Source organism: Neofelis nebulosa, chromosome 11 (assembly GCF_028018385.1).
Source record: "Neofelis nebulosa isolate mNeoNeb1 chromosome 11, mNeoNeb1.pri, whole genome shotgun sequence".
Classification (NCBI taxonomy): domain Eukaryota; kingdom Metazoa; phylum Chordata; class Mammalia; order Carnivora; family Felidae; genus Neofelis; species Neofelis nebulosa.
The window spans coordinates 13,293,900-13,318,350 of record NC_080792.1 but is presented as its reverse complement, the minus strand read 5'-3'; the positions used below and the strand labels follow the sequence as shown (position 1 = coordinate 13,318,350).

General features: G+C 41.4%; 1 protein-coding gene across 3 annotated transcripts in view; it reads left to right on the top strand.

The window, feature by feature from the left end:
- Window positions 1–24,451, top strand: part of SERPINB11 (serpin family B member 11) — a 74,454-nt gene that overhangs the window by 34,678 nt on the left and 15,325 nt on the right. The window contains exons 1-4 of one of the 3 annotated variants that reach the window (XM_058691868.1): window positions 15,968–16,182; window positions 21,066–21,250; window positions 22,305–22,364; window positions 23,544–23,672. In XM_058691868.1, the coding sequence (XP_058547851.1) occupies window positions 21,083–21,250; window positions 22,305–22,364; window positions 23,544–23,672 (357 nt within the window). In that variant the 5' untranslated portion in view covers window positions 15,968–16,182; window positions 21,066–21,082. Of the gene's footprint in view, window positions 1–15,967; window positions 16,275–21,065; window positions 21,251–22,304; window positions 22,365–23,543; window positions 23,673–24,451 lie in introns of those variants that run through there. The other 2 variants (XM_058691867.1, XM_058691866.1) reach the window with 2 other exon arrangements.

Genomic DNA, 24,451 nt, shown 5'->3' with positions numbered 1-24,451 from the left:
TTTTATTCCTAGGGATAAGGCTCTAATTGGTTTTTGCACTCCTAAGCTCAGAATGCTTCTGCACGGAATAGTGGGCATCAGGATAATTCTGTTTGTCCACTGTCCATTAAGTCACCTTGTTCTGATATGTATAAAATGATACTCTCTCGTTCGTTTCGTTTTCTTGGTTTTGCTCATTGGTGGACTCGCCCATGTCTTTCATGTGCTTCCTGAGTCTGTGAGTTTATTTCTTTGTCTTAAAATGCAGATTGGACTACATCAGAAGTTCTTATGGTTTCAAAACTGTATGAATGTGTGCACAGGTATTTTTTCTGAGGTGAGTTTTCACAATATTCATCAGAACGTTAACATTAACATCGGTAATGTTAACATATTCTTAATTCCTTTCACACCAGATTGTGATATTTAGAATATTGATGTTTTGCAACATTGCAAGGTAGCCAGGTTCCCATAAATTCTTCTTTAGGCTGTATTTAGAGAAGAAACAAGATACCATCCAATTTTGGTATTCGTGATAATTATGTTCTTTAAAGTCATCATGAAGCACTGAATTAGTGGATACTGAACCATTCCTCTTTTGGGAATTATAGGGTTAGATTCCTTTGAGCCTCTGGTCACCACATTTATGTTAGCCAATGAGTACATCACCTTGTTTTCTGCTTATAGACACTCTCATTTAAATGTATGTTGTTAAGTCCTCAGCATTGATCTCCTGGCCAACTGCACTATAATTAATGTCTGTACAAACTTATCTAACCCATATATTTTCTATGATCTTGGCTTGCATGTCCTCCAGTGAGATGGAATTGAATTGATTTGTTTCATCGTCTGCATGGATTTGCTAGTATTCTGCAGTAAATTAATGTGGCAAAAAAAAAAAAAAAGTGCCAAGTGAGGCATAAGTTAAAAAAATGACACTGAAATACAAAATACTTTCTCCCTTTAAGAGATAAGGTAAGAAATCTGTGAATGAGTGACACGTGAATATCTTAAGTATTTTATTTTTTGAGAAATCGTAAGCAAATCGTGTGTTTTGAATTTAACATATGTTTTGGTTTCCACATGCTCATTGTTAGCATAGAGAAATGAGATTAACTTTTATGTGTTGATACTGTATCCTGCAACGTTGCTGAACTCACTTATTAATTATAGACGTTTTCTGGAGATTCCTCTATAGGAATCTGGGATTTTCTATGTAGACAGTCCTGTCTTCTGAAAATGAGGAGCGTTTTCTTTCTTCCCAACACATCTTTCATTCTTTTTTTCTTACCTTATTGAAGCAGCTAGAATTTCCAGGACTATGGTGAATAAGAGTGGCAAGAGGGACATCTTGGTTTTGTTCCCGGTATTAAGGGAAAGATTTAAATATTTCACTATTAAATTTAATGTTAGCTGTAGGTTTTTTGTAGATGCTCTTTAGCAAGTTGAGGCAAACTTTGCCTTTATTCCTATTCTGCTGAGGTTTGATCATGGGTGGGTGCCGGATTTTGTTAAATGTTTTCTGGATCATTTGCTATGATAATATGATTTTTCTTCTTTAAACTGTTGATATGGTGGAGACTTTTGAATGATGGACCGATATTTCATACTTGGAATAAATTCCACTTGGTAATGTTATCTAATTTTTTCTATACATTATTGGATTTGAGTTGCTAATATTTTGTTGAGGATTTTTGCATTTATGTTCATGGAGAGTTATTGGTTTGTAGTTTTCTTTAGTTTTTTTAAATACTGTCTTCATCAGTCTTTGGTATCAAGGTAATGCTGGCCTAATACAATGAAATGGGAAGTGTTTTTTCTCTTCTGTTTACTTTCTATTTTCTATTTAGCATTCATTTTTCTTTAAATGATTGTTGAAGTTTTTTTCATGAAACCATTTGTACTTGGAGATTCAATCCTTATAAAACAATTACGATGACCTATTTCACCTTAGTTTACTAGTTTATGGTTAGCATAGAATTGGATCATTTTTTCTAAATTGTCAGAGTTATCCGTTTGAAGTTGTTTGTGGCTTTCCCTTATTACGCCTTAATGGCTGCAGGATCTGGTAAAATATCCCTTGTTTTATTAATGATATTGATATTGGTCTTTTTCTCCCTCACTTTAAAATTTCATTGTTGTGAATTTCAGAGAGTGTTATTTCAGTCATCAATATAATTTCTAAAACGAATGAGGTAAAAAATTTGTTAAAAAATTTTTTAAAATTTTTATTTATTTTTGAGAGAGAGAGAGAGAGACAGAGCATGAGCGGAGGAGGGGCAGAGAGAGAGAAGGAGACACAGAATCCGAAACAGGCTCCAGGCTCCGAGCTGTCAGCACAGAGCCGACTCACAAACCATGGGATCATGACCTGAGCCGAAGTCAGTCACTTAACTGAGCCACCCAGCCACCCCACCATTTATCATTTTGCTTTAAAAAAATTTTTTTTAACATTTATTTATTATTGAGAGACAGAGAAAGACAGAGCATGAACGGGGGAGGGGCAGAGAGAGGGAGACACAGAATCCGAAGCAGGCTCCAGGCTCTGAGCTTTCAGCACAGAGCCCAGTGCAGGGCTCACTCCCAATCCGTGAGATCATGACCTGAGCCAAAGTCGGACGCCTAACCGACTGAGCCACACAGGCGCGGCGCCCCCCCCCCCCCCCCCATTTATCATTTTAAAAGTCATTGCTTGGAAATTTAGAAGATTCACCTTTTGCACTGCTGGTGGAAATGCAAACTGGTACAGCCACTCTGGAAAATAGTATGGAGGCTCCTCAAAAAACTAAAAATAGAACTACCCTATGACCCAGCAGTTGCACTCCTAGGCATTTATCCAGGGGATACAGGGGTGCTGTTTCAAAGGGGCACATGCTCCCCAAGGCTTATAGCAGCGCTATCAACAATAGCCAAAGTATGGAAAGAGCCCAAATGTCCATTGACTGATGAATGGATAAAGAAGATGTGGTATATATATATATATATATATATATATATATATATACACACACACAATGGAGTATTACTCAGCGATCGAAAAGAATGAAGTTTTGCCGTTTGCAACAATGTGGATGGAGCTAGAGTGTATTTTGCTAAGCAGAATTAGTCAGAGAAGGACAAGTCATATGACTTCACTCATATGTGGAATTTAAGATACAAAACAGATGAACATAAGGGAAGGGAAACAAAGATAATATGAAAACAGGGAGGGGAACAAAGCAAGAGACTCTTAAAAACAGAGAACAAGTTGAAGGTTGCTGGAGAGGTTGTGGGTGGAGGGACGGCTAAACGGGCAGGAGGCATTAAGGAAGACACTTGTTGGGATGAGCACTGGATGTTATATGTAGGGGATGAATCAGTGGATTCTACTCCTAAAATCATTATTGCACTATATGCTAACTCACTTGGATGTAAATTAAAAAAAAAAAAAAAAAAGAAAGGAAGAGTCAGACGTCATCAAGGTAAAGCGACCTGATTGGTCAAGGTGCAGACTGACTACCAGTAGGTTCCAGTCCTAGTCAGGTCCCGACCAAGTAGTCAATTCTAAGCTTCCTTTTTTTGTCTTCTGTAAGGTGAGCACTTTGACCTAAGTGAACTTGGGGGTCTCTCTCAGCTCTCGTGTGTGTAAGCTGAAACCCATACATTTTACATGCAGTTGAGTGAGGGTGTCAGGCCAGTTTCTTCCACACCCCACCAATGTCTCCCAGAATCGAGGCAATTGGGTTTGGGGACGACAGGACCTAGAGACCAGCTCTGGTGCGTCTGCTTGTACCACAACACGATTTGGTCATTTGTTCACTAATGATGTATTCTGTCATTTGGTTCATCATCACTAATTAATCTAGCGTGTTTTGTGTGCTTGCCCTGGGCCGGTTTCGTCCTCGCTTCCGTAAGAGTAAAATGAGACCAGTTCTACCCTACGTGGCTCCGCCACTCAGTTGGCAGAGTATCTGCCACTAAACGCACATTCAGCGAAATGAAGAAGTAATTTGAGAGGCCGAGACACAGAGTGTGCTTAGACTCCGTGTACAAGGTAGCAACGCTGATGCTCCATGAAGCTACCTGAAAAATCTGGGACCGTTGTTTAAACACAATCAATCTTAAAGCCTTAGGACCCTTTGCCACCCGCCCCCCCCCCCCCCCCCCAACAAGCTCTGGCGATTCTGCAAGCTTTTGTCCTTTAATACATTGAGCAAACGTGAACTACAGATGTTATCACCTCGTAGTTCTTCATCGTGCTGTGTAATTGGAAGAAGCAATTCTAGTTGGCCTCTTCCTGTGAAGCAGTGAGTTAGTCAACAGAACGGTCTTCTGACATTGCTCCCCTCCCCTCCCCTCCCCACCCCTCTCCTCCCCTCCCCTCCCCTCCCCAAATGAGACTGTTTTGTATACACAAGCTTCAGATAACAGCAGCATATAATATTCACCACTTCCTGCTCTCAGCATTTCACTGGTTGAAAATCTAAAAATAACAGTATGACTGCACCGTAACTCCTAGCTGTCAACCTGGATCCTCTCTGGGTAAGGCTTTGTGCAGCTGAACTTCGCCTCCCCGTCCCAGGAATACAAGCACCGTGGAATGCAGCCCCCCAGGGGCATGCCAGTGGAGAGAGTGGTGCCAGGTCAGGCTGGGGGGTGGTGGTGGTGGTGATTTTTTGGGGGACTGAGAAAGTCAGGAGGCACACCAGCCTGTAAGTTCTTAAATTCAGGGCCTGTGGCCGTCAGAAGAGGGGTTGAACAGAGTTCACAGATACATCAGATATTTCTAGTTTGGGCACCATGGATGTTCCCTTTCACTTCAGACTCAATCACCCACCACTCCGGCCAAGGCTTAGGCAGAGAGGCAGCGAGGTGGGGACTACAGTTCCAAGACGGAAGCTTCAGTGCCCATAGATGCGAGAGAGATACTCCCTGGAATAAAGGGGAATTAGCAGCAGACGTCAGGCAGCTACAGAAGAAAGCACTCCTCTTTATAATCGACGAAGATGCTGCACTGAAAAATCTGAATTACTGACAGAAACTCAGTATTTCCTGTAACTAAGTAAAAAGGGCTTCTCTATTACTATTTTTACTATTTTTTGAAGTTCATTTATTTTGAGAGCGAGTGAGAGAACCAGCGGGGGAGGGACAGAGAGAGAGGGAGACAGAGGATTTCAAGCAGGCTCTATGCTGATAGAAGAGAGCACGAAGCTCGAACTCACCTTGAGAACTTGACCTGAGCTGAGGTTGGATGCTTAACCGACTGAGCCACCCAGGTGCCCCTCTATTTTTATTATATACTTATTTTCGTAACAAGAGCATCAGGAGCCTTCTGAAACAAGGGTGGAGGAACGTTTGCAAAACCTGGATGTCTCAATAGGGTCCATCCAAGCCAGCTCACCACTTGCCACACAGTCACTGAAGGACACATCCCTGGTGACAGCTGCTTTGTGGTTTTCTCTGCCAGTCGCAGCATGCTAAGCACAGTGCCTGGCTCATGGCAGGCCCTCCATAAATATCGGTTGAATATCCACGTATTCCTAGTGAGGAAGACTTAGAAATGAAGGCTGGGAACCACCACCTGTCACTCCTCTGTCGCTTACGGTCATGTTTGCCAACTAAACATGTTTTACACAATGAGATCACCTGATCATTGACTCCACTCCTAAAATTCCAAACTAAAGGATATGATAGCAGAAAACTGAACTGACTGCACCCCCCTAGTAACCTCTGCTGAATGGACAGAGCGTGAAAGGTGCCTGCCTTCATAAGGCCTATGATTGTTTTGTGAGTCAGTTATACTTTGCACTTGCTTGGAGCCAAACATGATGGGGAAGGGAGGCAAAACAAAATACCTGCTGTTCTTCAGTAACTTTTATGTTGTTTGGTCTTTTTGACTTATCTATCGCTGAGTAGCAAAACTTCAAATAACCATTTTATTTGCTCACAATTGTATGGGGTCAGAACTTCAAAACCGGGCACAGAGGGGACGGGTTGTCTTTCCTGCATGGCGTCTGCTGGGACTGGAAACTCCAGGATGACCGCTCACTCACATGTCTGGTGCCTCTGGGAGGCTGTCGGAAGTGGCTTGGGAGGCTGGCTGCGGTGGCTCAGCTGGGGTCAGCGTCTGGGCCTCGGATTTTGCTGTTGGCTGGGTTCTTTGACTCTCCTCTGCTGTTTCTGGGACTTTTTTCTCCGCTTGATCCCTCCGTGTGGCCTTCTCACATTGTCTCTCAAGCATGGTACTGGGACTTAATGGTGGCTAAAGACTCCCCACGGCACAGTGGTCAAAACTAGTGGGTCTTCTTAAGGCTTATGTCCAGGACAGGCATCGCATTGCTATTTAAAACAAACACACACACACACAACGAATAGACTTTTTCATAGAGCAGTTTTAGTTTTACCGAAAAATTGTTCAGAAAGTAGAGAGGGTTCTCTCTGTACCCTCCATAGTATTCCCTGTTGTCAACTTGGATTAGTGTGGTTATATTCGATGGATGGATCTTGATACATTATTATTAACTGAAGTCCATAGTTTACCTTAGAGTTCACTCTGTGTTATACGGTTCTTGGGGCTTTGGCAAATGCATAATGTCACATATCCACCATTACAATATCTATAGAAAATTTTCCTGCCCTAAAACTTCTGTTCTCCACATATTTATCCCTGCCTACTCCCTGCAAACTGCTTATCTTTTCAGTCTCTACAGTTTTGCCTTTTCCACAATGCCATGTACTTGGAATCAAACAGTATTTAACCTTTTCATGTTGGATTTTTTTCACTTAATCGTATGCATTTAAGACCCCCCCGTGTCTCTGCATGGCTTGATAGTTCATTTCTCTTTAGTGCCAAGTGGTATTCCATTGTATGAAGGTACCACAGTTTGTTCATCCACTCAGCTACTGAAGGACATCTTTGCTGCTCCAGTGTTTGACAATTGTGAAGAAAGCTTCTATAAACATTTGTGTGTAGGTGTTTACGTGGACGTAAGTGTTCACCTCATTTGGGTAAATACCTAGGAGCATGATTACTGCATCACGTGGTAGAACTATATTTAGCTTTGTTAAGAAACTCCCAAACTTTCTTCCAAAATGGCAGCACCATTTCGCATTTCCAACGGGTGAGAGCCCTTGTTGTGCCACATCTTCACCAGCCTTGGGGGTTTTCAGTGCTTTTGATTTTGGCCATCCTGCTAGATGTGTGGGGCTATCTCACTGTCACCTCAATTTGCAATTCGCTAATGGCAAATAATGTTGAGTACTTTTTTGTGTTTGTCACCTGCATATCTCCTTTGGTGATGTCTGTTCAGATCTTTTGCCCCCTTTTTAATTACGTGGCTTGTGTTTCTGATAGTTGAGTTTTGAGTTCTTTGTATATTTTGAATACAAGTCCTTTATCAGATGTGTGTTTTGTAAATATTTTCTCCTGGTCGGTAGGATTGTCTTCTCATTCTCTTCACAGTATCTTTTGCAGTGCAGAAGTTTTACATTTTAACGAAGCCCGACTTACCAAATGTGTTGCTGGGAGAATGCTTTTGATATTGTATCCAAAAACTGTGTTGTTACCTAACCCAAGGTCACCTAGATTGTTTTCTGTATTGTGTTGTAGAAGTTTTATAGCTTTGATTTTGCATTTAGGTTTGTAACCAGTTTTGAGTTAAGTTTTACGAGCAGTATAAAGTTACTGTCTAAATTCATTTTTAAAGATGATTGTCCAGTTATTCCAGCATCATTTGTGGAAAAGACTATTCTTTCTCCACTAAATTGCTTTTGCTACCTTTGTCAAGGTCAGTTGTTTTTATTTGCATGGGTCCATTTCTGGCTCTCTATTATGTCCCATTGATATATTTGTCTATTCTTTCACCAGGAGTACCTTGTTTTAGTTCCTGTAGCTTTATAGTAAGTTTTGAGGTCAGGTAATATCAGTTCCCTACCCAAGAAGACTTTGTTTTTCTTTTTCAGTATTGTGTTGGGAATAGGTCAGAACTAGTAGGTAAATAAGTGCTGGAGAGCTAATGCACAGCCCAGTGATTATAGTTAACAATACTGTATTATACACTTCAAAGTTGCTAAGAGATGAGATCTTAATTGTTCCCACTACAAAAAAAAAATAATTATAGGACATGGTAGAAGTATTACTTTAGCTACAGCTACAGTGGTAATCATATTGTAATATATAAATATATCAAATCAACATGTTGCACACCTTAAACTTACCCAATGTTATATGTCAATTTTGTTTCAATTTAAAAAATAGAAAGAATAACCTTCCCATAGCTATATTCTTATCCTAAACAAATATTGTGTTGGTTATTCTGGATCTTTCGCCTGTCTACTTAAACTTTCGAGTCAGCTTGCAGAAGTCTACCAAGTCACTTGCTGGGATTTTGATTGGGAACGTTTTGAATCTGTAGGTGAAGGTGGGAAGAACTGACATCTTAGCAGTATTGAGTCTTCTTATCTATGAACATGGAATATCTCTCCATTTATTTATATCTTTGATTTCTTTCATGAGACTTTTGTAATTTTCCTCATATAGGTCTTATAATATTTTGTTAGATTTACATCTGAGTATTTCATTTTGGGCGTGCTGATGTAAATGGTGCTTTGTTTTTAGTTTCAAATTCCAGTTGCTCAGTCGGTTGAGCGGCCGACTCCGGCTCAGGTCACGATCTCGCGGTCCGCGGGTTCGAGCCCCGCGTCGGGCTCTGGGCTGACGGCTCGGAGCCTGGAGCCTGCTTCCGATTCTGTGTCTCCCTCTCTCTCTGCCCCTCCCCCGTTCATGCTCTGTCTCTCTCTGTCCCAAAAATAAATAAACGTTAAAAAAAAAATTTTAAAAAAAATTCCAATTGTCCATTGCTAGTCTATAGGAAAGAAGGAATTGACTTCTATATATTAACCAAAACAAAATTTTTGACACATTCTAATGTTTAAAGCAAGTCACAGAGGGAGGGACCACAGAAGGTATAACTATTGAGAGTTTCATTGAGGGCCATCAATGTAAGAGATCACATTGGAGAAGTAATTTATACACATGAACTATTAGAGAACCACAAGAGCCTCCTTCCATTCATGCCCTAACTTGTATGATACTGATGAAGTCCTACAAGAAATATTTGAAGTCAGTGTCTAGTGTGGGCAATGGGAGGCTTTGTGGTTGAGACCCCGACAGACTGGTACCAGTGCCCAAACCCTCTCCAAGTGCAAGGAACTGGGATTTGCAGTGTATGTCCTAGGTGCTTCTTGACTGTTCCAGGGTCACTAAGGTTTGGTGACTTTCTCCTGGTTTGTAAATTATGTCTGAAAGAGTATTATTTTAAATACTAATTCTAAGCCTAACAGCCTTTTAAACTAATTATTTTAAAGAGGAAGAAGAAATACGAATTATCATTCTATTCTGTTATAAGATGTATTATATAGATAACCGAGATTGTGTAGTATTGGCAAAGGGATAGTGACAATGATCAATGGAATAAGAACTGAGAATCCACAAGAAGATTCACACTAGTATGCCCAGTAGATTCTTGACAAGGGTTCAAAAACTATTCAGTGGAAAAAGGAGCATTTTCAACAAATGATGTTGGGGAAATTGGACAGCCATAGACCCTCCCCTCCAAAAAAATGAAAGAAAAAATCTTAAATTTCACACGAGTGAAAATCATATGGAATTTGTCTTTCTCTAACTGATTTATTTCACTTAGCATGATACCCAACTCATGTTGTTGCAAATTTAAGAAACAAAACAAATGAACATGGTGTGTGTGTGTGTGGGGGGGATGGGGGGAACAGAGAGGAACCAAGAAACAGACACTTAACTATAGAGAACAAACTGATGGTTACCAGAGGGGAGGTGGGTCCGGGATGAGGGAAATAGAGGATTAAGGAGGGCACTTGTGGTAGTGCTGGGTATCATATGGAAGTGCTGAATCACTAAATTCTATACCTGAAACTAATATTACACTGTATCTTAACTTGCTGGAATTTAAATAAAAATTTGAAAGAAAAAAAAAAGAAAAAAGAAAGAAACTCTTGACCTAAACCTCATACAAAAATTAATTCAAAATTAACTTTTATTCATTTATTAAAAAACATTTTTTTAAGGTTTATTCATTTTTCAGAGACAGACAGAGATAGAGCATGAGAGGGGGAGGGGCAGAGAGAGAGGGAGACACAGAATCCGAAACAGGCTCCAGGCTCTGAGCTGTCCGCACAAAGCCCGATGCAGGGCTCTAACCCACAGACTGTGAGATCATGACCTGAGCCAAAGTCTGACGCTTAAAAGACTGAGCCACCCAGGCGCCCCTCAGAATTAACCTTTAAATGTAAAATGTAAAACTATAAAAATTTTTGGAAAAAAGAAAATATTGGGAAAATATTGGGAAAAGAAAATATTGGGAAAAAATATTAAGGAAATGTTGGGAAAAGTTAAATTAGATTATCTAATTTAAAATAGAACACTATTATTACTGTATCATTTACATATAGTGAAGTGTTAAAATCAGTCAGTTTACTCACTAATGCCTGCACCGAGGTGTATGCCCCTTCCCAGTTAACCCTGTCCCAAGAGGAACAACCGCTGTTTTGATTTTTTTTTTTTAAATCGTACGTACTTACCGGTTGCCTGCGTAGTTTTTTTGTTCCCCTCGTCTGACTTCTTTCACTCAGCATTAATGCTTTTCACATTGACTCAGTGTTATTGTATGTATTGGTAACTTGTTTCTTCTCAATGCTTTGTAGTTTTCCAGTATATGGACGTGTCATAGTTTGTTTATATTTTCTCTGTTCGGACATCTAGTGTTCAGCTCTTGTGTTTGAAGCCACTGTCAACATTCTCGTACAAGGCTAGGGGTGGAAATGCGTTTTCATTTCTCTCGGATAAATACTCTGAAGAAGAACTGTTAGATCACAGGGTAGGTGCACGTTTAACTTTTGAAGAACCTGGCCCTTTTCCCCAATTGGCTGTCCGATTTTACATCATCCCCGCCAGCAGGTGTGCGAGGGTTCTCTTTGCTCCAGTTCCTCGTCAACCTTTGGTATGGTCGGCCTTTTTTATGTACTCATTCTAGCGGCTATGAAATGTTACGTCTTTTGTTTTAGTTTGCATTTCTCTGATGACTAATGATGTTGAGCACTTTGTTCTGCGCTTGTTGGCCATTCATACATATTCTTCGGTGAAGTGTGTGTGCAAATATTTGACCATTTATTTGTCTTTAACTTTTTTTGGTTGTAAGTGTTTGTGTGTTCTAAGTACCTATCCTTTTTCAGGTGTATGTGTTGTCAGTATTTTCCCCCGATCTGTGACTTGCCTAGTTTCTTACCAGGGTCTTTTGATGAGACTTGTAAGAGTTTTTGAGAGACCAGTTTTTTGTTTTTGTTTTTAGTTTTTTTCAGTTTTTTTTGTTTGTTTTAGGTAGTGAATTCCTCTTGACTTACCTGAAGAATACTGCAACTACGGACTAAAGTATGGAGACCTATCGAGGGCTGAAGGGCCCACCTTTCTAGTACTTGGATTTGCTTGTTGTAGTTGAAAGGCTCTTTCTGTGCCTCGTGGAAAATAAAACAGTAGCATTGTTGATTATTTTTCTTGGGTCGGTGCCTCACACTCTTTCCATTTTGTTGCAGCCAGGTCTTTGTCAAGAGCTAGGGAAGTGCCCTCAGTGTTGTTCTCCAAACTCTTGGTGTTCACGTGACCTGACTTCTTTTGAAAGAGTAGCTTTATGTCTGGGAAAGTAGGAGTTCTAGTTTCACTGGAAAGTCCTGTTTTTTGTAAATGTTCCATCAGAAAACTGAAATGTTTGCAAAAAAAAAAGATGGAGATTGGCTGGGTGATTACATTCCAAGGGTCTGGGAGTGTACAAACCACAGCAAAATGTACCTGTTAGCACATCACTCTCACTTTGTATCATGAATCGTGTGGTTCCAGCCCCAAGTGACAGTCAGTGAAGTCTTTTAGGTCTTATCAGGCCCTTCTTCACTTTTCCCAACCTTCACGTCTTGCCCCATCTCCGTGTGAAACACATCCCTTTCCCCTCCTGTCAATAAAGAGATGAGCAGTTCAGTTTAACAAATGGTGATTGAGTGCTTACTGAATGTCAGGCATTTGGCAAAAATGTGGTCTCTGTCCATAAGGAATTAACAATTTGGACAAAACTTTTAACTCTCATATATGCAACATTTTTTTTTAATGTTTTTATTTATTTTTGAAGGAGAGAGAGAGAGAGACAGAGCATGAGTGGGAGAGGAGCAGAGAGAGAGGGAGACACAGAATGCGAAGCAGGCTCCAGGCTCTGAGCTGTCAGCACAGAACCCAACGCGGGGCTTGAACTCACAGACTGTGAGATCATGACCTGAGCTGAAGTCGGACACTCAACCGACTGAGCCACTCAGGTGCCCCTCATATATGCAAATTTGTTTAAATGTGTATCCATTTTTTTCTGCTCTACTCTTTTGTTTGGGAAGGACCATCTGTCATTTTGGGTAAAGTTGGTTCTTCCATCCGCATAGCATCTTGCCACATTATATCTCTTTGGGTGGTTTTTCTCATCAATTTTTCTCTCTTTTCTCTTAACAATAGCCACTTGTCCATTTTGTTTTTCTTTTCTTCAGTACATAGATTTGGTACCCAAATCTGCATCAAGCTGCCTTGTGGACCTTTCCTAATTCTGTGTCTAGGTCAAATAAATGTCCATTAAGTATATATATTTACTATAGTCTCTCAGGAAAATGTCAAAGAAGTGGTGTTGCCAGATAAAATACAGAACACCCAGTTAAATTTGAATTTCAGATAAATAATGCTTTTTTTAGTGGAAACGTGCTGTATATAGTATAAATTTGTTTCATACAATATTTGGGATATACTTCTGTAAAATTATTCCTATAACTGGGCATCCTGTAGTTTTACTTGCTAAATTTGGCTACCCTACAAAGGGGGATGATATAATGCAAATGAAAATTCCAGAAGTCATAATAAATGGTTACAAATGAAAAAAAAATTAAATGGAAAAAAAAGAAAATTCCAGAAGTCAACATTCTCCATCCCTTTCTATCTCCCACATAGAGTAGGTGCTCCTGAATTCCTCCTCACCCTCTCTTCCATGCTAAGCTCCCAAGAACAACTTAATAAAGTCACAGATAAAAGTTCTTCAACTTTGCTTCCTCTAGCGTTATCTTATGTTACAACTTCCCTTCAAGGGTGTGTTCTTTTCTAATATGTTCTGCAATGCGTTACAGCCTACATTCTTCCTTTAGAACACCATTAAAACAATTTCTGTTAAGATTACTTATGCCCTCTTGGTTGCCTCCAGGTTCTTTCTTAAAATTTTTCTTTAACTTTTTTTTTTTTTTTTTTTTTTTTTTTTAATTTTCTTAATGTTCATTTATTTTTGAGGGACAGAGAGAGACAGAGCGTGAGCAGGGGAGGGGCAGAGAGAGAGGGAGGCACAGAATCCGAAGCAGGCTCCAGGCTCCAAGCTGTCAGCATAGAGCCCGACGCAGGGCTTGAACTCACGAGCTGCGAGATCATGACCTGAGATGAAATCAGACGCTCAACCGACTGAGCCACCCAGGCTCCCCAAATGTTTCTTTAACTCCTGATGGAGGCCATCATCAAGATGGTCTGCCCAAGAGGAGGGAATACCTGGGGACAGAAATCCAGCCTGTACTCTGTCTCTAGCCCATGCTAACTGTCCTAGGCTATGAGGTCCAATAAATAACACTCTTACCTCACCTGCATCTTGAAAAATATTGAGAGAAAAGTGAAGAATTAGGGAGATGGAGAACAAAATATTTATGACAGGTCAGATAGGTTGAAAGACTGGATTAGGTATGAGGCAGCAATGGATTCTAATTATCATCCACAGGGACACCTGGGTGGCTTAGTAGGTTACGTGTCCAACTTCGACTCGGGTCATCACCTCACTGTTCATGATTTCGAGCCCCGCGTTGGACTCTGTGCCGACAGCTCAGAGCCTGGAGTCTGTTTTGGATTCTGCGTGTATCTGTCTCTGCCCCTCCCCCACTCGTGCTCACTCTCTCTCTTTCTCTCTCTCAAAAATAAATAAACAGTAAAAAAATTATTGTCCACAGAATTAGACAGATGTACAACCTAGTCATAGGAATTCCTGGACCCTCAATGTGGGGCACTGCCCCAGGAAGTACCTAGGGCAGGACGAAAAGACCAGAGTCTTTTGTGCACTTCCTTTGGGTAGCTAGCACCCACATAAGGAAACTGGCAGCTTTTCTCCCAAATCTGCCTACAGGTAAGGTCATGGCTTAGAGGGGTGGGACAGCTGTTCTGAGCCACTGGACATTCTGTCACCCACCTAATCTAGCTGCTTGGGAGGCTATGGGTTGTGCACATGCTTTCAATGCCTTCGTGCGTTGCAACGTGATAACATCTCCACTCACATGTTGCTTCCGGCTCCGCCGCTTTTCTGATGCCCTGGTGTGGGATGTGCACGCTTGACATGCGTACAAGTACGACCCGAGTTAACGCCCACGGGGTCACTTTTGACCAGTGGGGATAAATGCTTCCCTCACTTTTCCTCCATGTGGACAGTTCTGAGATACATTTTATAAGGTTCCTTTGAAGGTCCATGGGATCAGGTATCAGTGGCCACCTTACAACAATCATCGTATTAGCTTTTTGTCTTTTCCTGGACCCCTTCTTTCTCTTCTATTCCCTGAGATCATTCCTGAATTAATTCCAGGCAAGCAAGACTTTGTCTAAGGCTCTGTTTTTGGGGAATCCAGGCTGGGACACTGGGGAAGGAGGAGTGGGTGAGAGGGTAAAGAGGGACAAAGAGGGTTATGTTAATGAGTATCCTTCCACCTGGAAGAAAAAAATCAAATGGAGTGCAAGAACTTGTTCTCTAGCGGAAAATAACAGGGGTTCCGTCTAGACCAAGGATGGAGAAGATCTTGGATCAGCTCAATCCTTAGATAGCAAGAAAGCTAAGCAAATCAGCCTTTTCCTTATTAGATCTGCAGGGAGATGAGACAAGCTGAAGAGGTGGAAGGTGAGTGCTAGCCATGGACACGAGGCTTCCAAGTGGATGGAAACCCCCAGGCAGAATGGGCTCATGACAGAAAACACTTGCCCTGGGCAAAAAAGACTGGACAGATCTAGGACTCTTTTTAGTTCCGTAGGGTTCATTGTATACACTTGTTTCTATGAGAATCTTATGGGCCTGGTGGCTATTAGGGCCACAATTTTACATCTCACTCTTCTGGCTCTTAATGTCTTTTAGAATGGTTGAGTTTCGACTAGGGGAGAACATCCTGTTGAAAAGAAAGATCACTGGCCATAAAGGGCTTTCTCTTATTGCAAGCGCAGTGCAGTCTGCCATCATAGTTTAAGTGTGGACAGTGGTATTCCCCCGGAGAGGCTGGGCTCTGGATCACACGGGCAAGAATAGCCTCTGGGAAGCTAGGCTTGTCTCTTGGTGCTGATTCTCGACTACTGCACAGCCCCCCCCCCTTTTTTTTTGTCTCTAGCTTTGATCTCTACCCCTAATTTGTAATCTTTCTTGCATGGTGCTGAATCATACCTCTGAACTCAGTTTAGGTAGAGGTGGCTTGTTGTTCCTACCAAGCTTTTAAACTGAAACCACAGAGTAAGTCCTGCTTGAGCTCATTCTTATGTCCTTTATATGGGACAGGAATTACCTGCCAGCAGATTGCAGAAGCTTCGCACAAAAACATCTACTCCGCGCAACAGAGCTCAGAAAATCTCGGGATGAATGGGCCTCAGGCCAGGAAGCAGCCATCATGGCTGGAATCTTTCTGCCACAGCCGAGAGCTTTCTTTTTGAATTGCTCTGTGCCGTGCACACGGAAACAGCAGTCTTTGGAATTTTGAATACGGCCCTGCCCACTTGAATATGTTCCAGGTACTCCTTTTAGAAAGACAGCTCATTTTCTCGAATAGAGATTAGGCTTGCAAATGTTTCCTCCTTAGCAGGGCAGAAGGCGGGTAAGCACTGCACACTTCTCCAGAAAGCACTGGCCGTCCTGAGAGTCCCCTAGATGCAAGGCAGCTCCGGGTGGCCTCTAGAGGGACTTCCTTCCCAGGGCTGTGCTTTCTGCCAGGCGGATGTGGAGCTGAATCACTAAGGACACAATGGAAAGGGAGGGGCAAAAAGTGAAGGCTTTATATTTCCTCGTCAGGGACACAGCTCCAATCTCACCTGCCAAATTGTCCGCTTCACCCGGGAAAGCAGCAAAGGTAAAGAGAAGTATTTCTGTGCTTCAGTGTTTCAGCTGCGCTTGTTGCCAGACCCGAACAGATAAGAGCAGTAAAACAGGACGATTGGACAGGTGTGTAATGAGCCACACGAGGGCGAAGATTATTCTTTGAGCGTGCCTTTTGCTGATCCCTTGATGAGTACATTATCATGCTTGTTAATACATTAACGTGGATGGTGTGCATTTTTAAAATCCTGGAGGCAGGCTGACTTAATTTCCAACCTCTGATTTGTTTAGCAAAACAGAACTCTGTTGATAACTTTCTACTTACCAATAACCCTTATCCAGAACGGAGCTGGTTACACATGGCCGTGGCCTCTGTGTAGCAAAACTCTTCTTGGTTCTTTAGAAGATCTTAACTGCACTGGACTGGCTTTATCAATAACTTGATGTCCTGGGAAGAATGCCTTCCAGTGCTGTGTCCTCTTTCAGTACTTTATTGCCAACATCCCCCTCTAAGACATGTCCTCTCTTCGCGTTTCCTGAATAGTTTTTTATTTTTTTCCTAGAAATCCCCCTTCTTAACCTAGAAGGGCTGCAGTTTCCGGCATCTTTTTCTTGGTTTTCTCCCACGGCAGCCTCCAGGTGACCTATTCCTTTTGCTTGGGAGGGGTTTTTTCAGTCTAAAAGCAGGCAGGACGATACACTACAAGGAATTTTCTGCAATTCCTTCCTTCTTTGGGAGCTCAATTCAAAGTCCTTCTACTTCTAGGGGCACGTCAGCTCTCCCTCATCTCCTGGGTGGAACCTTCTCTGGGGTCTATGCATCTTTGGTAGGATTCTTTGTGCCTTGGGACTTCTGTCCCTCATGGCATCCTCTTTTCGGCAACTGACTGCATAATATTAATTAGACCAGAAACTGTAAAGTGTTTATAATGTTGACTTCTCTAATATGTGTTGGTGATTGGGTGGTTGTGCAAGACACTGATAATTTCACCGGTAGATTTTCCCTGCCCTCAAAGAACGCTAAATCTAGTGAGGAAGTTACTCAGTTAACAAGAATCGGCGAATTCATCCACATATTTGTGTCTCAGTGTTTTCCAAAGACAATTACTCAGATGTAGGGGAAATTGTCAGTCAAGGTTACTGCATAAAATCTATTGAGTTTAAGATTAGTATGGACACTCTGTTGTACTAAGAAGAGTGGGGCCTTGGAAAGTGAATGATGAAAATAGAGATCTTAAGAGCTAGGTTAACGATAGTGAAAACTCTATCTTGCAAATAGACATGCCAAATGCCAAAGTTCGTGAATTAATTAGCATTATGTATTCCCAGTAATTGTTGAAAAACCTAAGCCTAATGTTTCTCTTCTTGGTATTGTGAACCAAATGCTTGGAGAGCTAGAAGATCTCACTGTGAAGTGAGGCAAATAATACTATATTTAGTAACCATTCGTGAACAGATTAAGCTTATTAATGCCTTATATCTTGGACAACATGTCTTAATTTTTCTGGTAAGATGCTGTCCTTATCAATTAGGGATAATAGTCACAGTGCCACAAAAGTAAAATCATGTTACCTCAAATAAAAGCTTATCTGAATGTGTCCAGTGGCAAGTGGAATGAGCATAGGTTTCAGAAGACGTGGACTTGCATTCATGTCATGGCCACCCCACGTATGCCATGTGAATTTCTCAACCCCTCACCGCCTTGTCTGCAAAACTGGGGTAACCCGACCCATCCTGTACGACTTAAACTCTGAATAACGTATGCAGTGCTTGGCATGTACATGGAGCCTGTGATGCAGTCCTTTCCTTTGTGAAGAGATCTCACACGGGAGCATCGGGGGGTCTGTGTGAGGATGCCCATCGCAGCACTGCTGGTGACGACGTGAGGAGGAGGCCGTCTGGGCGTCTGTCACTGGGGAATGGATTGGCAAAATGCAAAGGCACAAAAGCACAGTACTTGCAAGTAACAGATGATGTTTCCAGAGTGACACGGATGAGTCTTAAAAAAGTACTCGGTGAAAAAGAAATTACTTGATATAAGCTCATTTATGAAAATGAAAAGCTACATAAAGAAACAAATATTTTTTAAGGACACATGTAGGTATAAGAATATGCTTTAAACGAATGATAAGTGTTGTCTACGGGGTTGGAGGAGAAAGAAAATGAATTGGGTTGAAGTCAGTTAGCCAAGAAGAGAATTATGGCCCATTGATGGCTGTGCCAAGAACTGAGGGGTGTGATTACTTCTGCTTTCTATGCTTGTGGTTGAAAAAAGAGAAAGAAACCAACAGATTAGTAATATAAAAGTAGGTGGCTCATACAGGTGGTCTATCAGTATATTCCAGACTCTTTTGGTAGGTGCCCCCATAACTGTAGGGCTACTGTTCACTCTAATATGTAGGCAGGTTTTTAATAATGACAATATGATGATGTAGATGTAAGAAGAATAAATTTACATTCACTTATAAATCTGAAATCTGAAATTTCATCCTAGAACCTGATTCCATTAGCTAACCCCATTTACCGAAACGCAGAAGGCAGTATAAAGAGCATCTGCCTCGGACATGCCTCATTATTGGACCAAAACTGGTTTCATTATTAAGGTAGTGAAATAAAGAGCTTTCAAGCTCTATCCATGTCGCTCTGGAATAACAACAATAATATTGTTATTATTAGACCAGCTACAGAGAGCTGTATTAAAACTAACTTGAAGAACAGTATCCTGTTAAAGGCACGTGCTAGTATTTTCATTAAATAAGATTAGCAAAACCCTTGTGTTCTACCTTTAGAAAAAATTGTCCAAAGCAAAGAAAAATGCAGTCCAGGCTTGTTATAATATAACTGCTAGGCTCTATTATACTATCTTGGGTAGTCTGATGATTCGAATACATAGCACTTAGTCCTTAATGATTATTTTAGGACAACCAGTTTTAATTACAGGGATGTGTCATCACCATTTTTGCCATATAAATTTGGTGGGTCATTATTTTGAAAGTCTACAAGCGACACGTTTCCTTTCAGCTGTCTCTGCCCGAGAAGCGCTGAGCTGTGCACCCTCCTCCCAGCCCCAGTTCTGAGGCATTCACCTTCAGCTTAGCTTCCTTTGGCTCTAAAGGCACAGAGAAGTATGTTTTAGTGAGAGGTATGACACGAATGCCTACATCAGTAGCCAACAGAGTCACGCCCCAGAGAACACACTTCCAGTGAGCTCAACTCAGATATGTACTGAAAACAAGGCAGGTTAGTAACTAAAATAAACATACCCGGGCGGAGGCAGTGGACTGGTCACCTGTCATAATAGCCTACAGAATATAGGCCTAGACTAGAATTCTACAAGAGTGCGAAGCTGTAATCTAGAAGATGAGAGGAAGAAGAACAAAGTAGTTGTAGATCGCTGGGGAACTAAATAAGGGAGAAAGATGCAGCTGTGCTAGAAATGTGTGAATGTGAGGCAGGTGGGCTAATGGGTCCTAGCGGACAAGGGCGTAGGAAGAAATGCCTGGGGAGGCTGGGGTGCTTTTTGTTGCAAGTAACAGAAGACTCAACCAAAATGAGTTAAAATATAAGGAAACATCATCCTACATGATGAGAAATCCCAAGGTAGGACAGATCCAGGATGGATTAATCCATCCACTTAATGGTGCATCAGCAAGGACTCAGGTTCTGTCCACCTTTCCTCTCCGACGTCTGGCTTATCCTCTTGGGCTGGCTACATCCCGGTCACACAGTCGCTGCTGTGATAGTAGTCACATGAAGACAAAACAAGAGGAAGAAGAGGGATGTCTTCCTCTTGTGAGTCTCTCTCTCTCTCTCTCTCTCTCTCTCTCTTTTTTTATCAGAGGGAAGCCTCTTCTAGAAGCCCAGCAATGACCTTTTGTCCTTATTGGCAAGAATCACGGCACCTTCTGATCGTTAAAATTTTATTTGTTTCCCCCCAAACTTGACTGAGCAATAACTGCCGAATATAATAGTATATATTTAAAAGGTACAATGTGATGATTTCATATTCATAAACACCATGGAATGATTCCCAGGATCACATCCAACCCCTGACACAGTTAACTTTCTGTGTGTGTGCACACGAATGCTTAAGATCTACTCTCAGCAACTTTCAACTAACTATACGATACTGTATTATTAACTAGAGTCACCATGCTGTACATTGGATCCTCAGAATATAACTCAAAGTTGGTACCCAATTAGTCACTGTTGCAGGAGACAGAATTTCCTCACTTGGCTTAGGCCAGTCAAGGCTGGCCCCTGGGGTATGGAGATCCTGAAGCCTTCTCTGAAGTGCATGGTTACATGAAAGTGGATTCATGAAATCTGTGTCCTCTCAGCACAGAGGAAGGGAAGGGGAGGGGAGGGGCGGGAAGGGAAGGGGAAGGGAAGGTAAGGGGAAGGAAAGGAAAGGAAAGGAAAGGAAATGAAGGGATGAGCAGCAGGTAGTTAATGTTTTTACAGTGCTATCTGGGGAGAACTTGAAGGTATCTGGAAAGAGAAAAGTGTTCTCCTGTGAGGCTGTGAAGGTGTGCAGTCTAGTGGTAAAGTAACTTGTGCTGAACTTGTGTAGCTAGAGAATTTCTCTGTACAAATTCCAGGATGAGGAGGATCTTGTAGCATTGACATTAAGAGCACGAAGACCTAATTCCTTCTGTTCTTCTGCCGCAGAACAATTACTTTTAAATGTTCACAAATGAGAGTGAGACAGCTTTGAACCACTGGTTGAAAGGAACACTAAATCTTCTATTCATTAGTGATTTCTATTCATTAGTGACTTCTATTCATTAGTATGTAATTTTTCACGAAGCAGTGTGCTCAGACTCATAAATTCATGAAATTTAATAACCGAACTCTATGTATTACCTGTACTTCCAAGTAATATTCTGAGATTTTTTTCCCTCCATGTGTTCTCAGGTAGTGCTTGGCGTAAAATGGATCCTCTCAGCACAGCAAACGTTGACTTTTGCCTTGATGTGTTCAAAGAGCTGAACAGGCACAACGTAGGAGAAAACATCTTCTTTTCACCACTGAGTCTGCTTTATGCTCTAAGTATGGTTCTCCTTGGGGCCAGAGGAAACAGTGCAGGGCAGATGGAGAAGGTATGGAACACAGTAGAGATTTCCACAGACCTTTCACGTGTTCTGTGCACCCGTCTGGGTCAGCCAGATACATGCATCTTGATACCAAGGAAATTCTGCCATCTTGTGACTGAAGAAACACATTTGGGAAAATCATATTTCTTAGAATAATGGTTAAATGATGCAATACTTATAGTGCAAATAACACAATAAATGCAACACAGTCTCTTCCTTCCCATTGGTGTTCCCATGCATACCCTTCTGTAGTTTACTTTTGGAGTTCACTTTTTTTCATTAATTTAAATATGACAGAGAACACATGTGTGATACTATTCTTGCCCTCCAGGATTGCAACCAATAGAAAAACTTAATAACACTTTAAAAGCTCTCAAGTGTAAAAAAAATAATTCATTAGTACATTTGACGTTCACAATAGCCCTATGTGGTAGGTAGGGATTATTATCCCTATTTTGCACGTGGGGAAACAGAAAGACTAAGAGAAAAGGGGTGACTTTTCTGGTTACAAAGGCTGATACATAGTGATTTTTCCATTATATGTATTTTTGATCGCTATGGAAAGTCTAGATGAATATCACTTAACAACTCTTTGGATACTTATACATCATATTATTGTTTGTCCTTTATTTCTTTCCTCCATATTTTGATGCACTTTCATGATTTTCTTGGCTTAAAGTAGATATTGTAAAGGGACACCATGTAATGTTTTACATGACCCTAGAGGGTCACTGTCATAGTGAAGGGCCTGAGAACAGTAGGAGGGGGCAGAGGAGCCTCATTACTGTCTGGAGACGGACAGACAGTTGTCAGGGAACCTCTCTCTTGATCTCGGTTTCCCTACGTGAATGGGGATAATAGCATCTACTTACGAAGCTCTTACGAGGATTCGGTAAGATATGCCAAAGCTTAGTTCGGTACCCGGAAGATGACATCACTAAATGTTAGCTGTTATCATTGGTCATTTTCTGAAATGGAAAAACAGATAACTTGTAAATATTCACGTTTATAGACTGTATGTTGCTTTTGATATCAATTGACTCCTCTTTTTCCTTCCTAGGTGCTTCACTTTAATCGTATTGCAGAATCCTTAAAACCAGAGTTCAAGGCCTCAGCTAAGGTATGATAGTATCACTACTGAGCTATCAAATGCTCTTCAACATAAGAGCACCAGGGACTAATAGTGCAGGGGTTGAGTGGCAGAGCCTCTCTTTGGCCCCTAAAGGACCCAGCAGCATTGTCTCCGTTGGTCAAGTCCTTTAGTCTTCCTGGAAATTGCTACAGCCTATACAGTTAACATAATGAAAATAATTACAGTATTAAAGTCCCCCAGCTTTTAGCATATGTCTTATTGTTATTCTTGCTCAAGCTTTCTGTTCTTTCATGGACTGTGCCGTAAATCTCAGCATGGGACTGAGTCCGCCAGCCTCATCTGTGAGGGAGCAGATTTTTGCAGTGGGGTCACTGAGAGAGGACCCATTGCCTTATAGTTAGACCCCAGGAAAACGGGGCCTGATGTTGCCCAGCCCACACTGCCTGGGACTGTGATTCCCACTTCTCTCTAGTAGGAGAATTCCTGTTGACATCACAAGTAGAACTCACACGTGATATGGTTATGTGTTTGATTGTGATTGATTCAGAAAACACATAAATACATACAGGTTCAAAAAATACTTGCTTCACAGAACCCAACTTGTTGCGAGGAGATTAAAGCACGTCCGTAGTTTGGGAAACTTTGCTTCAGGGAATGTGGGTAGACCCCAATAATGTCCTTGAGTGCAGATGCCTCAAAGCCGTAGGTCTGACAGAATTGCTCCTGGGAATGGGTTGGATGGGTGAGTGAGATCAGTTCAGCAAAGGGCTAAAGTGTTTGGTTCCACGGTCACACAGAAAATGGAGACGTTGGAAGGAGCGTGACAGAGATGATTCTATAGGTACAGGGACAGCAGCAAAACTTGGATCGTCACCCTAAAGACCCCACTAGGATCTCTTTATGAAAACTTGTGCTTTTGGATTTAACCATAGGGGCCAACAAGTGCTTGTGTGTTTTGCAATAGCTTACAGTTCTGCACACAACTTGCGACTAAGGTCACAGAGTGCTGAGATTGTTGTGCTGGAGGAAATCTAGAGAAGGAACATGCTTTAAACTCCCCAACTCTTTGCTTGTTAGTATTCCCTACCGTTTTATTCAGAGGCAAACACCTTGCTGTCTGCTTACTGTTTCCACATTATTTATAACCCTCCAATGGCAAGAAATCAAGCAACTTAATACTCCATCCTTTGTTTATTGGTGCCTCAGTGCAGCCAAGCTGGAAGGATTCATTCAGCGTTTGGAGTCTTATTCTCTCAAATTAACCAGCCAGACTCTAACTATACCCTCAGCATGGCCAACAGACTCTACGGGACAAAGGCGATGATGTTCCATCAGGTAAGTCCGTCTGGAATGGTGACCCACAGCTGTCTTGGCATCCTCTAGTTTCAAACCATAAAATAAGGGAAGAGTGAGAAGAGCCACATGGCATTCATCTGTAAGAGATTAAATTTTGAGCTGACTTAGAGTTTCAGTGAAATGGTTTTATCAAAATCCCATTTAAAGTTGTGAAATATCACATAACAATTTTATTTTTGCAAAAACCACCAAAGTTGTCCAAGAAGCAAGGTCAGGGATGAAGCACAAAACAAAGTAGTTAAGAATTCTCTTGTGGATCATGAAAAAGCAAAATACGTTTCTCACCCCTTCTTCAGAGGTCTTTAATGGCAGAGTACTGAGAATCAATGGGAAGCATACCGGACTGGGAGCCAAGAGATGTGAATTCTGTTCCCTGTGAGACACATGACTTTGGGAAAGTCACCTTTATCTTTAAAATGAGAGAATTAGACTTAAATCCCTTTTAGCTTCAAGATTCTAACACTATTTATAACATTTCCCAACAGCAGTGTAATATGTAGTTTTATTGAGTGTTTACCATGTGCCGTTTACTTAATACGTTGTAGGTCTTATCACATTAACTGCTACATAGTCCTAATATAAGTACAAAATTGCCATTAATTCTACAATTGTGAGGCGGATTCTGAAAAGTCAAGTTGACAAAGGTAGCCGAGATAATTAAGTGGCAAAGCCTGAGTGCGACCCCTATCCAAATCTATCTTCCTGTTTTAATTGCTGTGTTATCCTGATGTGATTAAGGTGAAATGCTAGCCTCAGTG